The following is an 18,273-nucleotide window of genomic DNA, read 5'->3' on the forward strand; positions in this document are numbered from 1 at the left end:
ATCCTGCCTCCACGCTCAGTACCCCGCCTCCATCCTGCCTCCATCCTGCCTCCACACTCAGTACCCTGCCTCCATCCTGCCTCCACGCTCAGTACCCCGCCTCCATCCTGCCTCCATCCTGCCTCCACGCTCAGTACCCTGCCTCCATCCTGCCTCCACACTCAGTACCCTGCCTCCATCCTGCCTCCACACTCAGTACCCTGCCTCCATCCTGCCTCCACGCTCAGTACCCTGCCTCCATCCTGCCTCCACGCTCAGTACCCCGCCTCCATCCTGCCTCCATCCTGCCTCCACACTCAGTACCCTGCCTCCATCCTGCCTCCATCCTGCCTCCACACTCAGTACCCTGCCTCCATCCTGCCTCCATCCTGCCTCCACACTCAGTACCCTGCCTCCATCCTGCCTCCACCCTCAGTACCCTGCCTCCATCCTGCCTCCACACTCAGTACCCTGCCTCCATCCTGCCTCCACACTCAGTACCCTGCCTCCATCCTGCCTCCACACTCAGTACCCTGCCTCTGTCTTTTCTCACCTGAGGCAGTCTGTGAAGGCTGGGATGTCAGCCACTCAGTTAGCTGGTTAGCCATCCATTCAGTCAGCCATCAAACACACACACACACCTGCTCTGCCAGCTCTAACTGAGACAGTAATCCCAGCCTGTCTACTTATCACTCTCTCTCAAATCACAGGGTGATCTTCCCCTCACACCCTCCCTTCTTTGACCTTCCCTCCTAATTCATTCCTTACTTCCGCCCTCATTTTCCCTCCCTCCATCCCTCCCTCAGTTCTCCCTTGGTTCTCCTGCTGTGGTGATTCATGCTATTCGGTCTGGGATGCTAAACTTCTTTTCGGATGAAGTCAGGCTTTACTGTCCCTGCCCCCCCCGGGGCTCCAGAGAGCTTTAAGCTCGGCGCTTATGTGTTGGTTCATAGCTTTAGTGCAGCTTTAAGGTGTGTGTGTCCTCTAACGACCAATCCTGTCTTCGTCTGCAAAGTGCTTGCCTCAGCAAAGTGTCAGTGACACAAAATCCGAGGGGCAGCATCTATAATGTATGCCCACAATGCATTGCGTTTCGCCAGGGGGATACAGCTCAATCAGTTTGTTAAGAACGCAGTCCCCCCCCCCCCCCCCACCACCACCTCCTGAGAGGAGGAGAAAGGCATTCAACTTGAACAGTTGTGGAGAAGAGGAGTTGATGTTTGCCATGGAGGCTAGAGTGTAGTATTGAAGAGGGAGGGAGGGGAGGGAGGGAGGGCAGGGCTAGGGAGGGAGGGAGGGGGGGAGGGAGGGGCTGGGGAGGGAGCCGGGCAGGAGTTCAGTCACTTTCTCACTTAAATGTTGGCAAACTCAATAAGGGTCGGGGGGAGATAGAAATGGGGAGAGAATTGGAGAGCTCTCCTTATAAAGGTAAAATATTTGTGCCTGCAACTGCTGACTCTGGCTAGGGTGAGACGGGGATAGAGAAGGAGAGGGAGAGAGGGAAGGAGAGGGAAGGCAGAAGGAGAGAGTGGGATAAAGAAAAGAGAGAGGGGGGAGAGAGAGGGAGAAAAGGATAGAGGGAGAGAGAGAGAAGAGAGGGTGAGGGGGAGAGAGGAATACAGTGGATAGAGGTAGAGGACACTGCAGTCAGTTCCTGACTAACAGAGTATTTTTCCCGTCAGGTAGATGAGGTGCTGTTGTGACATGAGGAGTCATTAAGGACAATCACAGCCACAGTTTCATTCAGGTACTTGATGATGCTGGGAGACTCAGAAGACAGACCAGACACAGAGCTCTCTCTCTGCGTGTTTACAGACAGACAGAGAGAGCGAGAGCGAGAGAGATCCACTCAGTCGGCCCTGCTTGCACACCTGCCTCTGTCGTCCCCTCCGGTCACCAGATGATTGTGTTTGTTCACACTTGGTCCTTCTCACCTTTATTACTCTATCCGGCTCTCTGTGTTCTCCAGTCATTAGGGGTTAGTGGGACTGATGAAAGCTGACTACTGTGTCTGTGCTGGGGTTCACTACTGTGTCTGTGCTGGGGTTCACTACTGTGTCTGTGCTGGGGTTCACTACTGTGTCTGTGCTAGGGTTCACTACTGTGTCTGTGCTAGGGTTCACTACTGTGTCTGTGCTAGACTGGTCCTAACCCCAGCCCCAATCCTAACCCCAGCCCTATCGCCGTATCACAGTGAGAGCTGTTGATTAGACACATTTCTAGTCGTTTTAGTTATCTGTCCGGGAAATTAAAAACCACAAAGGCAAAGAGAGAGAGTGTAGGCAAAGTGAAAAGAGAGAGCGTGAGAAGAGAGTGTGAAGAGAGTGTGACAGGGGCAGAGCGTAGAATTCCCTGTATGTGTGAATCCTGCGTTAATCCAGTCAGTCTCCTTCCTGTAATCCTCTAACCAGTGAGACGTGGCGTGAGGGAGGGAGGGAGGGAGGGAGGGAGGGAGAGGAGGAGGAGGGAGGGGGAGGGAGATGGAGGAGGAGGGGAAGGAGGGGAGAGGAGGAGGAGGAGGGGAGGGAGGGAGGGGAGAGGAGGAGGAGAGGGAGGGGAGAGGAGGAGGAGAGGGAGGGAGGCTGACTACATTGTGGGTCTCTGTGCTACTGGAGGGTCTCCAGATCTGAAACTCTTGGTTGAGACTCGAGATGGAAGACTAACAATGTGAGACCACAGCCAAGACACACACTCTAAACTTTGCGGCTCAGATCCCCGACCAAGGAGACTCTGTAGCGGGGTTTGCTCGTTTAAGATTAGCAATACTTAATTTATAATAAAGTAACTAGTTTTTGGGGGGGGCACCACCTCTTATTTGTTAAAGGGACAGAGGAAACCTTGTTAACCTTATTGAATAATAGCCTTCGTAATAATCAGTCTAATCTTAAGTAGTGGATTCTATGAAAGTAGGGCAGATCAGATAACTTGAGAGATACGCGAATATTATACACAATGATTTATTTAGGAAAATGTAATTATAATGAACAAATACCAGATAAGTTATGGGTTAGTTGGCTAGAGTAGTACAGTGGCTAGATTCTAATGAGAGCGAGCTACACAATGGCTCTGTAGAGCGCGTGTCAAGGGGGGAGGGAGGGAGGGAGAGAGTAGGAGAGAGGTAGAGAGGGAGAGGTAGGCCTTTATAGTAACAATGGACGATCAATGGCAACTGACCTAACGATGGTTAGGTTAAGTCATTTGTAAAATACAATCAAACATCAACAATTAAATCACAACATGCTCTCTCTAAAGCAGAACACAGAACGATGTACAGAACAACCTCAGACAGTCTCTCTCTCACACACACGTACAGAGAGAGAGAGCAAAGTGTGGAGAAATCAACATGAAGCCGTGAAAGCCGTTTAGACACTCTTGACTGTTAATGAGGTTATTTGCTGTGAGTTCCTAACGATGACAGATTCCTTCAATATCTCCCCCTCCCCCCCTCCCTGCAGTTCACTTTTCACACACATCACGTTTTCACCTGCCTTGAACTCTGTTTCCAGTCAGTTTATTGTGTTCTACCTCCTCCCCCCTCCCTCCTCCTTCCTTCTCTCCCCCCTCCCTCCTCCCTCCCTCCCTCCCTCTTCCCTCCTCCCTCCCTCCTCCTCCGCCCCCAGAGATAGACATCCAGCGCTGTGTGAGGGAGTCCATCAGCCTGTTCTGCTGGACGCCCCGGAGCGCCACCTACCGACGCCACGCCCAGCCCCCCCGCAGTGCCCCCCGTGGTGCCCCAGCCCCCGACCCCCCCGGCCAGCTGCCCGCCTGCTTCTCCTCGGACTACCAGGACACGCCCACCACCGACCTGGTGAGGACACACACACTAATAAGCCCACTCTACAGGATGTATGTGTGTGTGTGTGTGTGTGTGTGTGTGTGTGTGTGTGTGTGTGTGTGTGTGTGTGTGTGTGTGTGTGTGTGTGTGTGTGTGTGTGTGTGTGTGTGTGTGTGTGTGTGTGTGTGTGTGTGTGTGTGTGTGTGTGTGTGTGTGTGTGTGTGTGATAGAGGCCTTAAACATGATCGAACAGAGACATCTGTGGAGGTATGTGCCACCTGTGAAAGCAGACTGCTGTGAAATCCTACAAGCCTCGAACTCTTAAACATGGTATGTAGAGCAACAGACCTGACACACTGGACATCTCTCTCTCTCCCCCTCTATCTCTCCTGCTCTCTCTCTCTCTCTTTGTCTGTCTCTCTCCCGCTCTCTCTTTGTCTCTCTCTCTCTTTCACTCTCTTTTTGTCTCTCTCCCGCTCTCTCTCTTTGTCTCTCTCCCGCTCTCTCTCTTTGTCTCTCTCCCGCTCTCTCTCTTTGTCTCTCTCCCGCTCTCTTTTTATGTTCTCCATCCATCATCTGTCCAACATGGCCGCAAGTCCGGGCCAGACGGGGTTGTGCCCACTGTCTCCCTGTCTGTCCCTGTCGCCAGGCAGACTGTCAGCTTGAACAGTCCTAATTTATGATTGGCCGGAGGTATAAATTCCCCAAGGGCTGGAATTTGAGACAAGTGGCTGGTTAGCAAGGAGACAGTTACCCTCTCGCACGCACACACACACACACACACACACACACGCAATAATACAGACACATACACGGTATTACAGACACACACACACAGTAGTTGAACTGGTGGTTCACAGGGGCGCCTCCACTTGGAAGCTCATAAACACTCTCTTGGCGCCCTCCTCAAACACACACACACACACACCCACACACACACACACTACATGCACACACTGACAGATGATTGAAGCTGTTGACCAGTTGGAACATTCTCACACACACACTTAGGAGTAGCACATGTAAGCATGCACAGCTGCCAGTAGTGGATCTTTTTTCACTGGTCTAAACAGGATAGAATGGATCCATTCAGTCCAGCCTGTTTTAGCGAGCACACACTAAAACAGCAGGTGTCGGTCTCTGAAGCAGAAGGGTAGGCGGTCCACTTAAAGTTTACTCGCTAATTTCAAAAACTGTGTGTGTGCGTTTGTGAGAGTGCGTGTGTGCGTTTGTGAGAGTGCGTGTGTGTGTGTGTGCGTTTGTGAGAGTGCGTGTGTGCGTTTGTGTGTTTGTTTCTGTTTTCATCCGTCTGGCCTGTTTGCCTTTCACACTTGGGCACGTCCACTTGCTTGTTTCAGATTTGTCACACACACACTCACACTCACACACACCTGCCAGCCCCCTGTGTTCTGGAAGCCCAGTGATTGGTGTAATCTTTCTTAACCAGCCTCCCTAGTGGAGGAGCCTGATTCACATGGTAACACTGATCAGAATTCACATCCATCTCTGGGCCTCACACACACACACACACACACACACATATAGAGACACACACACCACAGAGACACATGGAGACACACACACACAGATACACAGCGGTGGAACAAAGGTCACAGTGTCATTGTCAATACAGGCTGCTGGCAGGTTACACTGAGTCACATTCACATGAAAACACACTGATGGAACATAATGACCAGTCTTCAGAGCAAGTGAGAATATTGACCTTGAATCTGTTTCATTACAGTTCTATTCACGGTGATGGTTACGACCACACACACACACACTTACAGACCTAGGTTATACAATCCTAGCCATGTTCCAAGTGAGAGGTCTCCCAGTGCATCATGGGTAATACAGTTGACCGGTCAGACGGTGTTATGATGCGTTCCAGTTCGCCCCGAACGGGGAAACTAGATCCATTCTCGGCCCAAAGCTCCAGTCGATGAGTCATTTTCCCGCCGACTGTAAACCCGTGTCAGAACTTTCCGGAAGTCTTCCCCAGGCTAGCCATCAGTCTGGCTGGCATTTTCTACATCAATATTCACCAGATCATTAAGTCCGTTGCTGTTGTTAGTCTTCTTCAATACCCTGGGAGGAGTTTGATGATGCTCCGAGCTGCTCTGTGTTCATGACTACTGGAGGGAGGGAAAAAGCATATTTCTCTCAGGAACTAAGTTCTGGTGTGTCTGTGTGGAGGTGTGTGTGTGGGTGTGTTGGTTGTGGAGGTGTGTGTGGGTGTGTTGGTTGTGAAGGTGTGTGTGGAGGTGTGGGTGTGTTGGTTGTGGAGGTGTGTGTGTGTTGGTTGTGGAGGTGTGGGTGTGTTGGTTGTGGAGGTGTGGGTGTGGGTGTGTTGGTTGTGGAGGTGTGGGTGTGTTGGTTGTGGAGGTGTGTGTGGAGGTGTGGGTGTGTTGGTTGTGGAGGTGTGGGTGTGTTGGTTGTGGAGGTGTGTGTGTGTGTTGGTTATGTGGGTGTGTTGGTTGTGGAGGTGTGGGTGTGTTGGTTGTGGAGGTGTGGGTGTGTTGGTTGTGGAGGTGTGTGTGGAGGTGTGGGTGTGTTGGTTGTGGAGGTGTGTGGGTGTGTTGGTTGTGGAGGTGTGTGGGTGTGTTGGTTGTGGAGGTGTGGGTGTGTTGGTTGTGGAGGTGTGGGTGTGTTGGTTGTGGAGGTGTGGGTGTGTTGGTTGTGGAGGTGTGGGTGTGTTGGTTGTGGAGGTGTGGGTGTGTTGGTTGTGGAGGTGGGTGTGGAGGTGTGGGTGTGTTGGTTGTGGAGGTGTGGGTGTGTTGGTTGTGGAGGTGTGTTGGTTGTGGAGGTGTGGAGGTGTGGGTGTGTTGGTTGTGGAGGTGTGGGTGTGTTGGTTGTGGAGGTGTGGGTGTGTTGGTTGTGGAGGTGTGTGTGGAGGTGTGGGTGTGTTGGTTGTGGAGGTGTGTGTGGTGTGTTGGTTGTGGAGGTGTGGGTGTGTGGTGTGGAGGTGTGGGTGTGTTGGTTGTGGAGGTGTGGGGTGTTGGTGTGGAGGTGTGGGTGTGTTGGTGTGGTGGAGGTGTGGGTGTGTGTGGGTGTGTTGGTTGTGGAGGTGTGGGTGTGGTGGTGTGTGTGGTGTGTGGGTGTGTGGGTGTGTTGGTTGTGGAGGTGTGTGTGTGTGTGGGGTGTGTGTGTGTTGGTTGTGAGGTGTGTGTGTGTGGGTGTGTTGGTGTGGAGGTGTGTGTGGAGGTGTGGGTGTGTTGGTTGTGGAGGTGTGTGGGGTGTGGGTGTGTTGGAGTGTGGGTGTTGGTTGTGGTGTGGTGTGTGATTGTGGAGGTGTGTGGGTGTGTGTGTGTGTGTGTGGAGGTGTGGTATTTAGACCTCAGAAAGCTGAAGGTCAAGTCTGTCTGAGAAAAGATTTTTTAAAAGAGGGGAAGAGGATAGAATGGATAAGGATGAAGGATCGGCCTCCTCTCTCTCTCTCTCTCCCCCTGCTCTCTCTCTCCTCCACCAGCGCTTGTCTTCATGCCCAGTGCTTCCCAACGATGCCTGACAGCTCAGTGCTTCCCAACGATGCCTGACAGCTCTGTAGAATTAGTGACTGCTTGATCTATACGGCAATATCTGTCATCCTCTTCTCTCACTTTCAGTCTCTCCTTCACTCTCTCTTTTCCTTCTCCCTTTCTCATTCTCTCGTTCTCTCTCTTTCCTTCTGTCTTTTTCTCTCCCTCATTCATATTCCCTCCCTCATTCGCCCTCTACTACTTAGATGTGTTTAATTGTTATTTATTGAATCATAATTGAATTTCCGATGTTTGAAAGGTCTGCTTAATTAACGTGACCATCAGAGCATGTCGCTGTTGCATTGTGGGTATTGCAGTCTTCCAGTGTTCCCAAACGTAGTCTGGTGCGCTCCACACTTCACCCTTCAATCCTCCTCCCAAACCCCACAATCCCCTGCTGTGCCAGGGGAAGTGGAGAAGAAGAAGCCTGTTAGACAGGAAATGGTGGGTCTTAGCACATTCAGAGCCTTTTTGTTTCAGGGTTGAGAGCACACTGGCAGTGTAGCACTGGGCCTTCAGTAGGAGCAGTTTGCAGGAAGCTGCTGGGTAATCAGGTCTGAAGGGTTGTGTTAAGGTGCTGCTGGGTAATCAGGTTTGAAGGGTCGTGTTAAGGTGCTGCTGGGTAATCAGGTTTGAAGGGTCGTGTTAAGGTGCTGCTGGGTAATCAGGTTTGAAGGGTCGTGTTAAGGTGCTGCTGGGTAATCAGGTTTGAAGGGTCGTGTTAAGGTGCTGCTGGGTAATCAGGTTTGAAGGGTCGTGTTAAGGTGCTGCTGGGTAATCAGGTTTGAAGGGTCGTGTTAAGGTGCTGCTGGGTAATCAGGTTTGAAGGGTTGTGTTAAGGTGCTGCTGGGTAATCAGGTTTGAAGGGTCGTGTTAAGGTGCTGCTGGGTAATCAGGTTTGAAGGGTCGTGTTAAGGTGCTGCTGGGTAATCAGGTTTGAAGGGTCGTGTTAAGGTGCTGCTGGGTAATCAGGTTTGAAGGGTCGTGTTAAGGTGCTGCTGGGTAATCAGGTTTGAAGGGTCGTGTTAAGGTGCTGCTGGGTAATTAGGTTTGAAGGGTCGTGTTAAGGTGCTGCTGGGTAATCAAGTTTGAAGGGTCGTGTTAAGGTGCTGCTGGGTAATCAGGTCTGAAGGGTCGTGTTAAGGTGCTGCTGGGTAATCAGGTTTGAAGGGTTGTGTTAAGGGGCTGCTGGGTAATCAGGTTTGAAGGGTTGTGTTAAGGGGCTGCTGGGTAATCAGGTTTGAAGGGTCGTGTTAAGGTGCTGCTGGGTAATCAGGTTTGAAGGGTCGTGTTAAGGGGCTGCTGAGAGGGGCCGTGGAGCCTCCTGTTGAAGAAGAAAGCTACAGTGTTTGTTTAGAAGCCGCTGGGTGTCGTGTGTGTGTGTGTGCATGTGACACACAACGTCAACAGGATATAATCGTCTCGCCGTTCTGCTCTGCTCTCTTCCCTCCCCTTATCCCCCCCTCACCCCGCCTCTTCTCTCCCCACCCCATCCCTCCTCTCCCCACCCCATCCCTCCTCTCCCCACCCCATCCCTCCTCTCCCCACCCCATCCCTCCTCTCCCCACCCCATCCCTCCTCTCCCCACCCCATCCCTTCTCTCCCCACCCCATCCCTCCTCTCCCCACCCCATCCCTCCTCTCCCCACCCCATCCCTCCTCTCCCCACCCCATCCCTCCTCTCCCCACCCCATCCCTCCTCTCCCCACCCCATCCCTCCTCCCCAGTCCCGGGAGCCCCTGGAGCTGGCAGACCTGAAGGCAGAGCTCTCTCCTCGCGTCTCTGCGGAGGACCTGATCGCCCTGTGTGAGCTGGCGCTGGGCGGAGCCTCCAGGAAGAGCCGCACCAGCAAGCCCAAGATCCTCGCCGTCGACATCCGCAGCGCCGACGAGTATCCTTGACAAGGCCACCTTCAATCGATCGATTCCGTATTTATAGAACACTGTTCAAAACAACTACCGTTAACTGTACATTAAAACATGAAATATAAATAATTTTAGCTTAGATTTCAAAACAGGTAGTGTGAGGGCAGTTCTAATTTGAATCGGCAGTTTGTTCCAAAGTTCAGGTGCAGCTATGGCGAAGGCCTGATCACCCCTCGACCCTCGACCTTCACCTAGACTCTGGAACATCTAAAAGGCTTTGATCTACAGTCACATCCCTACCATGTCGTCTCCTCTTGATGATGTCAGCTGGACTCCGCCTCTGTGTATCCCAGAGCAGAAATCACATTATAGTTGGAAGTACACTTAAGAACAAACATCCATAATGTTAATAAGTATGTCACTATACAAAATATTCATAAAATGGAAATGTAGTAATCTCTTATTTAATACTTAAAAATTATATTCAAGTCTGCTCTAGGGCAGTAACGGTATCGCTTTTTTGAAGCCTGTATTTCATTACAGTGCAACTAGCGAGTCCAACCTAGAGAGTAGAGCAGTGTTGTTCAAGAAAAATGATTAAGTGTGTCTTTCTAAAGGTTTTATTTATTTCAAGGGGCGACAAAGTCAGCACAAAGGACAGAAACAGTTATTAGATGTAACCAGATGCTAGCTTTTCAGATGAGACTGTCCCTAAACGTTACAAAACTTCCACGACTGTCCTGGTGATTCCTGAGATGTTTACATCCTGGTGGTTCAGCGTGTAGATGCCCTGTAGCAGGGGGGGGCGCGGGGGAAGGGTTTGGCTACAGGGGAAGATCTCACTGAGCCGGCGTGGGGGTGAGGGGGGGCGGGTGCCGTAAAGCTGCCGCTGGTGGAGGCACAGTGTCCTGGCATCGCCTCTGGCCACACTGCTGCTCTCTACTGTGGTGGGTGTGGTGTGTGTGGTGTGGTGTGGTGGGTGTGGTGTGGTGGGTGTGGTGTGGTGTGTGTGGTGTGGTGTGTGGTGTGGTGTGGTGTGGTGGGTGTGTGGTGTGGTGGGTGTGGTGTGTGTGGTGTGGTGTGGTGGGTGGACGGCAGGCAGGCCCAGGCTCAACTCTCCAGTAGTTGTTCCTTAATCCCTCAGATTAAAGAATGTGTTGCCAAACAGGTTGCCAGATCCAATAACTCTTTCATCCATTTTAACAATTGATTCAGCGGAAGAAGAAAAAACACCTGCAATATCACTCATATAAAAATGCACTTTTCCCCTGAATGGACACTTTCAGTTGTGGATGTTCCCATCTGGCTGAAACACTCTTGGAAGCCCCTTTAAGACTGACGGGAGCCCATCCGGCTTTAGAAGTCGGCAGAATGTTTTAGAGATACTTAACCCTTCACTAACCAAGGGAGGGGGATTAATTGGAACCAAACTTAAGTCTGGCAGCCTCTCCTTTTGCCTAAATCCGTTGCATTCTTTAGGCTCTAGACCTCCTTAAGGTAACCCACAAGCACAAAAGGGGGGGGACGACGACCAATCTGGCAACCCTTGGCCATTATGCATTGTGATCAAGGGGTAAACTTTTTCTTTGAGTGTCACTGATCACAAACAATGGATTATCATTTGGGTGTGTTGAAGTCACCTGATACATGCACACGTGCATCCTAAAGTGTGACGGTTGCTCCAATCTTTTAGAAAATGGTCGTTTAAGCCATTAGCTTCAAAACCATGTGTCTCCAGCATCCGTGCAGTGAAACTCGTTCCATGCTGTCTGCAGATGACCATAGCAGACACTGTACATGCTGTGGGAAGTGGAACTGGGGTCTAAACGTTTCCAAGAAATGATTTACAGAACGACTCTAATTGCTTCGACAAAATGGCCAGGCCGCCTCTCGTCCTAAAATATGTAGCAATAACGTCAAAAGCTGCTCTCCACGGAAGCATTTTCTCTCGCTTTCATGCCGTCCTCGCGGAGAATGATTATTCAATTATACCAAGCTCATTCTCTTTTCTCCTCTCTCTGTTTTCTCTCTCCTTTCCCTCCTGTCTCTCCCCTCTCCTTCTCTCTCTCTCTCTCTCTCTCTCTCTCTCTCTCTCTCTCTCTCTCTCTCTCTCTCTCTCTCTCTCTCTCTCTCTCTCTCTCTCTCTCTCTCTCTCCTTTCTCTCGCTCTCTCCCCACTTTCTTTGTTCCATCATCTGGTTCGCATGCATGCCACTGGCTCCCCCTGTTCCCCCAGCGCTCCGGAGCTCTCTGCAATCCTTCTTTTCTTCTCTTTTCTCTGGCCCGCGCCCCTCTCCCTCCTTCCTTCCCTCCCTCCAATTAAGTTATTACTTTAATTTGTCATCATATTCTCCTCTTCATCCCTCGTTCCAAGCACACACGCACCAACACATGCACCAACACACACACGTACCAACACGCACCAACACACGCACGCACCAACACACGCACCAACACACACACGCACCAACACACACGTACGTACTTAGGTGACAAGCATGCTTCACTTATTCAGTTATTACAGCATGTAGTGTGAGAACAATGACAGGGTTGATTAGGGTGAACTGGTGGAACAGCATGTTAGTAGCTGTGATCCCTCTCTTCCAGAGAGGGAGAGAAAGATAGAGGGAGGGGGGGTGGGGACTAAAGAGAAAGATTAAGATCCCAGAACTATCTTAATCAGCGAGCGTGTCTCCCAGCTCTCAAGAATCAGATGATGATGTCTAATCAGCCCAGGGAGAAGGATGGGGAAGCTGGTTGGAAGTGAAGGATGGAGAGCGAACGAGCGAATGAAAAGAATTGATGAAGGAAAAAATAAATACAATGATCAAGCTCTGTGGAAGCCTGGTGAAGCCCATTCATTTGACTCGGGTGTCCTGGAGCAGGGAAACATCTAGAACACACAGGACAGTGGACCCTGAGGAGCAGGATTGAGCACCCCTGCTCTAAACAGTCAGGCTGTGTGTGCTCAGACCGGTGATGGACTGCCCCGTAATCCCCGCCCCATCACCTCGTCCAGGCCCCAAATCACATCCTCTAGCACCTGTCCTCACGCCTGCTCAGGCCACTTTCCTGTTTGCCCTCCACCTCCTCCCGTTACCCAGGGAGGAGACGTCAGGGAGGAGACGTCAGGGAGGAGACGTCAGGGAGGAGACGTCAGGGAGGAGACGTCAGAGGGTTTAGTTTATGGTCCCGCTGTGTTCCCCCTGCCAGGTTTCTGCTCCACGCCGAGAGGATGGCATGGTTTCAAACACGTTAAGGTCTCCAGGTTTGGAGCAAGCTTGCACTTCATGATCCTATCCAAGTACTTTTACTTAAATACTCACAGGTTTAGCGTTTTACGTTTGTCACAGCGTTAACACCCCACTCTTGAAAATTGGGATTTTTTTTAAATGTATATGTGGTGGTCTGAGAAGCGCTGTGCAATCGTGTGTGTGTGCAGGCCGTCCCAGCTGTGTGTGTGTGTGTGTGTGTGTGTGTGGTTCACCCCGGCAGGGGGTGTGGGTGTGTGTGTAGGGGGCAGATGGCTGAGCGGTTAGAGAATCGGGCTACCAATCTGAAGGTTGCCAGTTTGATTCCCGGCCGTGCCAAATGATGTTGTGTCCCTGGGCAAGGCACTTCACCCTACTTGCCTCTGGGAGAATGTCCCTGTACTTACTGTAAGTCGCTCTGGATAAGAGCGTCTCCTAAATGACTAAATGTGTGTATCTCTCCTTAACCTGGTGACTCAGCTTCGGCAGGGGCCACATCTCCGGCAGCATAAACGTCCCCTACACCCCTGGACCCAGCGGAGAGCCCGCCCCCGGCCTCAGCCTCGCCCCCGGCCCCCCCGCCCTGCAAGGTTACTTGGGACGAGTCATTGTGGTCATCAGCCACAACATGAACTACGCCACCGCGGTGAGGACACACACACACACTTAGATACACACACTGCAACCAGAGGAGAAGACCTCCAGGTGCGAACTGAGAGTGAAATCCAGTGCACCCCTGGTCCTGTGCAGCGTGGGGCCTGCTAGCGGAGATGATCCTCTCAGATCCTCAGGCAGATCAGACGAGGGTTTAAACAGGGGTCAAAGGTCTGAAGCTGACCCCCACCCCCCCACACACCCCACCCAGGAGAGGGCCAGATTTCACTCAATTTCTTAGTAACATTTCCCCTTAAATTTGTTTTTTTTTAAGGGGGTGGAAGGTTTGTCTGATTCTCCCTAGTCGCTAGTTATCCACTGACAGGTCCTCGGTAATGTTGAGGTAAGGTGTTTAACGTGTGTGAACCAGGAACTGTCTCTGCTGGACCTAAGGGGAATGTCGAACTCCAGATCCGCCACCATCTTCGTTAAGTCCGACCTTTGACTGGGACAATCCCAAATGTGCTGAGACACAAGACAGTCAAACAGGAAGATAATGAGGCTAGCTGCCAGTCAGAGAGACAGGATAGAATAATGAAACTGACTGTCAGCCTGTCTGCCTGTCAGCCTGCCTGAGAGACAGACAGCCAGCCAGAATCACACAGACAGACTCAGTCAGGCAAAGACAGGCAGACTGTCAGTTGGTTAGACAGCCAGATAAACAGGTAAGCAATGTGTCAGTCAGTTGGTCAGTCAGTCAGAGGGAAGATAAACGCTCACCCTGGAGGAGAGCTGTGGCAGTCTGACAGGCTGGTGTGGGAGGATAAGTAGCGTGCATGTCAGGGTCAGGACCAAGGAGAATCCCTGTTAGGAGGAACCCTTCTCCTTCCATCAGTCACCACAGCGCACACATCGCAGACAAACTGCAGCAAACCTGGCAACCCGCCCAGAATGCGGCAATGCTGCAAACCTGGCAACCCGCCCTGAATGCAGCAATGCTGCTGAGTGTGGTTTCCCCTCACACAAACACGCTAAATCAGCGTTGGTCTAGTTTATACAGTCTAGTTAACAGTTTATACAAGTGTTGTAGCACTGCTTTTAAACTATGTTCATCCTCATCTCCGCCAGGTGTGCCACGCAGAGTGTTCATCTGTAGAGACCAAAGCAAAAAAAGATTGGAAGAAGAGAAAGAAAGAGGGGAGAGAGAGGGGAGAAAGAGGAGAGAGAGGAGAGCTCTCCCCTCAGTGTAATTAAAACGGCTCTTTTGCCTTCATGTCAGCCAGCGAGAGTCTTCCAGTATCTCCTGTGACACTCCTAGTCAACACTTCCCCGCCATATGGTGCTTAACCATGACAGGAAAACACTGCTGAGAATCCCAAGGCCCCCTGCTATGAAATATTGCCGATGTAATCAAAACAGAATGCCCTGTCACATGGTTATTTATACCAATACATTCTCACAGGGTATTTTGTATTCCGTTAGCCCAGCTACATTACCCTTCACAACGGTTGGGGTTTTTTTTCAGGGCCTGTTTCCATAAACGAAGGCAGGGATGAACAGATGGTGAAGCTCCAGTGATGACAACACTACGTCTCAAAATAAAAGAACATGTCACACTTGAAAGGCAGAAGTGAACATGTGCGGAGTTCCCAACCTATTGCCTTAGCTCTCAGGTCACAAAAGCATGTGTGTGTTGTGTCTGTTGCTTTGTGTGTGTGGATGTGGTGTGTGTGGATGTGGTGTGTGTGGATGTGGTGTGTGTGGATGTGGTGTGTGTGGATGTGGTGTGTGTGTGGATGTGGTGTGTGTGGATGTGGTGTGTGTGTGTGGATGTGGTGTGTGTGTGTGGATGTGGTGTGTGTGGATGTGGTGTGTGTGGATGTGGTGTGTGTGGATGTGGTGTGTGTGGATGTGGTGTGTGTGGATGTGGTGTGTGTGGATGTGGTGTGTGTGGATGTGGTGTGTGTGGATGTGGTGTGTGTGGATGTGGTGTGTGTGGATGTGGTGTGTGTGGATGTGGTGTGTGTGGATGTGGTGTGTGTGGATGTGGTGTGTGTGGATGTGGTGTGTGTGGATGTGGTGTGTGTGGATGTGGTGTGTGTGGATGTGGTGTGTGTGGATGTGGTGTGTGTGTGTGGATGTGGTGTGTGTGTGTGTGGATGTGGATGTGGTGTGTGTGGATGTGGTGTGTGTGGATGTGGTGTGTGTGGATGTGGTGTGTGTGTGTGTGGATGTGGATGTGGTGTGTGTGGATGTGGTGTGTGTGGATGTGGTGTGTGTGGATGTGGTGTGTGTGGATGTGGTGTGTGTGGATGTGGTGTGTGTGGATGTGGTGTGTGTGGATGTGGTGTGTGTGGATGTGGTGTGTGTGGATGTGGTGTGTGTGGATGTGGTGTGTGTGGATGTGGTGTGTGTGGATGTGGTGTGTGTGTGTGTGGTGTGTGTGTGTGTGTGCCTGGCATCCCCTCCTCCTTATCTGCTCCCACCAGGCCACCCCTAGGCTCCTTCCTCCCCTCCCCCCCCCCTCCATCCCTCTCTTTCATGTTTACCTCCGTCTGCCTGAGCGCTCCCCAGGTCTGAACAGAAACGTGAATGGCAGACAAACATGCAGTATGTAGAATAGCGGGGCTTTCAGAGATGAATGGAGGTGTTTACCAGATGCTTTCTGAGTGGATTTGACATTTTCCCTGTCTCAGGGCTTAAGGGAGCGGTGCTTTCAGTTGGGCCACGGGGCTCGTGAAGACAGGTTCCTTCTCTCTCCCTCTTCTTTACAGATCGTTTCTCTCTCAGTCCTCTCTGTTTTCCTCCTCTCATCCTTTGCTTTTTCTGCAAGCGTTGGTTTGTCTCAGGGGGGCTGTTTTCTTGCCCTTTTCTCTCTGAGTAATGCTTCTCCGGGAAGCAAGAGAACTCAGTTCTCATTGGGACTCGTGAACCGGAGTGCTTGACAAGGAAGATCTTTATGAAAAGATCTGAAGATCTTTATGAAATATTGAAAGGGCAGTCTTCCCAGAACAAGCAAGGAATCGATTTCCTTTCTCGATTTTTTCTTGTGTGTTTGTGCGTGTGTATTTTTGTGTGTGTATGCGCCGTGTAGACAAGAACTGTACAGTACATCACACCACTTCATAGACTGAACGTATTAGCCATCGCAATCTGTTGTATTGGAGACATGTAGCTGAGAGAAATGTGTTGTGAAGGTTGAAATGGGGTGAGTTTCCGTGAACAATGCAGTTTGAATAAAGGTCACAAGGTCACTCATCCTGATACATTAGTGACGAACGCAGTTTGCTTTTCTCTCATGGAAACCACCAGGAGAAACTGTGTTGGAGGCACCAGACTGCATTATCTACTTATCCCATCACATTGCTTGTGCTTGTTACATATGCTCTCATGAGTCACTTGTTCACTTAGTTTAACAATTGTGATTTTATGGGCACAAGCCTGTAGAATATATATATAGGTTGTGGGAAGGTTTGATAGATAAATCTGATTCGACAGATCTGCCGTGAGACTTTAGCTGAGTTTGTACGAGTGGAATGATGGAAGAGTTCTGCTGGTGAAGAAAAAAACTGCTTTTGTTGTTCAGGTTTAAACTCTTGGCTCGTGAGGCCTGTATGAAAGAACTTGAAACAGAAAGATGATTGATGGAAAGTGTGACTGTTAATGGTGAAGATGTTTAATCTCTTTGATGAAATAACCTGGATGACTCGGGCTTAAATAAATCATTGAAAGAACGCTTTACAAAACCAGCGGATTCACGTCATCGATCACCCTCACGATGCGCAGGATTGAAAATCAAAATAGTTTGTTATTGCCATGTAAGTTAACACAAACACAGAATTTACTGTGGCAGGAAGGTGCATACAATAAAAGTATACAGATCTTAATAGAAAAACAGTAGAAAAGCAGAATGTATAAATACAATTTAAAGTCTAATACTAAAGAGCTAAAAGCTCCTCGTCGTCGATGATTTGTGTTTGTTTTGTTGTAGTAATTACATTGAATATGCATGATGGATGTTTCATGATTTTACGATTGATGATTATCTGTCTGATCTCTCTCTCTCTCCTCCTCGCTGTCCCCCTCGCTCTCCTCCTTCCCTACCCCTCTCTCTCCCCCCTCCCTCCAGTTTGCTACTCACCTGGTGCAGGTGAACTTTCCGAGGGTGTGTGTTCTGGACGGAGGAATCAACAAGATGAAACCTACTGGCCTTCTGACAGTGCCCTCACCTCAGATCTGACACACACTCTTGCATACGTAAAGACATCTCACATGTGTTTATACATACAAACACTCACACACGCATATACACACAAAAAACCACCCCCAGATACACGTATAGACGCATCGCACACAGCCCACCATGCCCATCTCCCTGCAGCCACCATGCCCATCTCCCTGCAGCCACCATGCCCATCTCCCTGCAGCCACCATGCCCATCTCCCTGCAGCCACCATGCCCATCTCCCTGCAGCCACCATGCCCATCTCCCTGCAGCCACCATGCCCATCTCCCTGCAGCCACCATGCCCATCTCCCTGCAGCCACCATGCCCATCTCTCTGCAGCCACCATGCCCATCTCCCTGCAGCCACCATGCCCATCTCCCTGCAGCCACCATGCCCATCTCTCTGCAGCCACCATGCCCATCTCCCTGCAGCCACCATGCCCATCTCCCTGCAGCCACCATGCCCATCTCCCTGCAGCCACCATGCCCATCTCCCTGCAGCCACCATGCCCATCTCCCTGCAGCCACCATGCCCATCTCCCTGCAGCCACCATGCCCATCTTACCTCCGCCTGCCTGCACACTGAGCAAGAATGTGAATGGCAGACAAACATGCAGTATGTAGAATACCGGGGCTTTCAGAGATGAATGGAGGTGTTTACCAGGAGCTCTCTGATTGGACTCGACTCCACTGACTTCGTAAGTCCAGAAGATGTCTGGAACAGCTACGGTAAAAAGGAGATGTGAATTAATGTGGACTCACTGTATGTGGAAATGACTTGTTAAAAACCACCATGTCTACAGCAACCCTGGTGTTTCTCAACACAATACTGGTGTTTGTTATAATGCCCGGGCACAATTATTGTTGTGAAACGTCTTTTGGACTACTGTAAATGTAGTGCATTAAAAACAAAGAAATTTAATTTATTTTTATTGTATGGTTTCCAGTCTTTTTAAGGTCCTTTGGTAAAGTTGTGTTTGCCAGAATGCTAAATATTTTAAGGGATGTCTACCTAACTACAGATCAGATGCGTTTTCTCGTTTGCCATTGGCAGGGTAGTCAGTTAAA

General features: G+C 50.5%; 1 protein-coding gene across 1 annotated transcript in view; it reads left to right on the plus strand.

Moving 5' to 3' along the window:
• Window positions 1–18,131, plus strand: part of tbck (TBC1 domain containing kinase) — a 38,798-nt gene extending 20,667 nt beyond the window's left edge. The window contains exons 23-26 of the mRNA XM_062478828.1: window positions 3,600–3,787; window positions 8,999–9,162; window positions 12,867–13,032; window positions 17,110–18,131. Of these exons, the coding sequence (XP_062334812.1) occupies window positions 3,600–3,787; window positions 8,999–9,162; window positions 12,867–13,032; window positions 17,110–17,220 (629 nt within the window). The 3' untranslated portion in view covers window positions 17,221–18,131. The remainder of the gene's footprint in view (window positions 1–3,599; window positions 3,788–8,998; window positions 9,163–12,866; window positions 13,033–17,109) is intronic.
• Window positions 18,132–18,273: the final 142 nt, after the last annotated feature.

The sequence above is a fragment of the Osmerus eperlanus genome, chromosome 14 (genome assembly GCF_963692335.1).
Source record: "Osmerus eperlanus chromosome 14, fOsmEpe2.1, whole genome shotgun sequence".
Lineage (NCBI taxonomy): Eukaryota > Metazoa > Chordata > Actinopteri > Osmeriformes > Osmeridae > Osmerus > Osmerus eperlanus.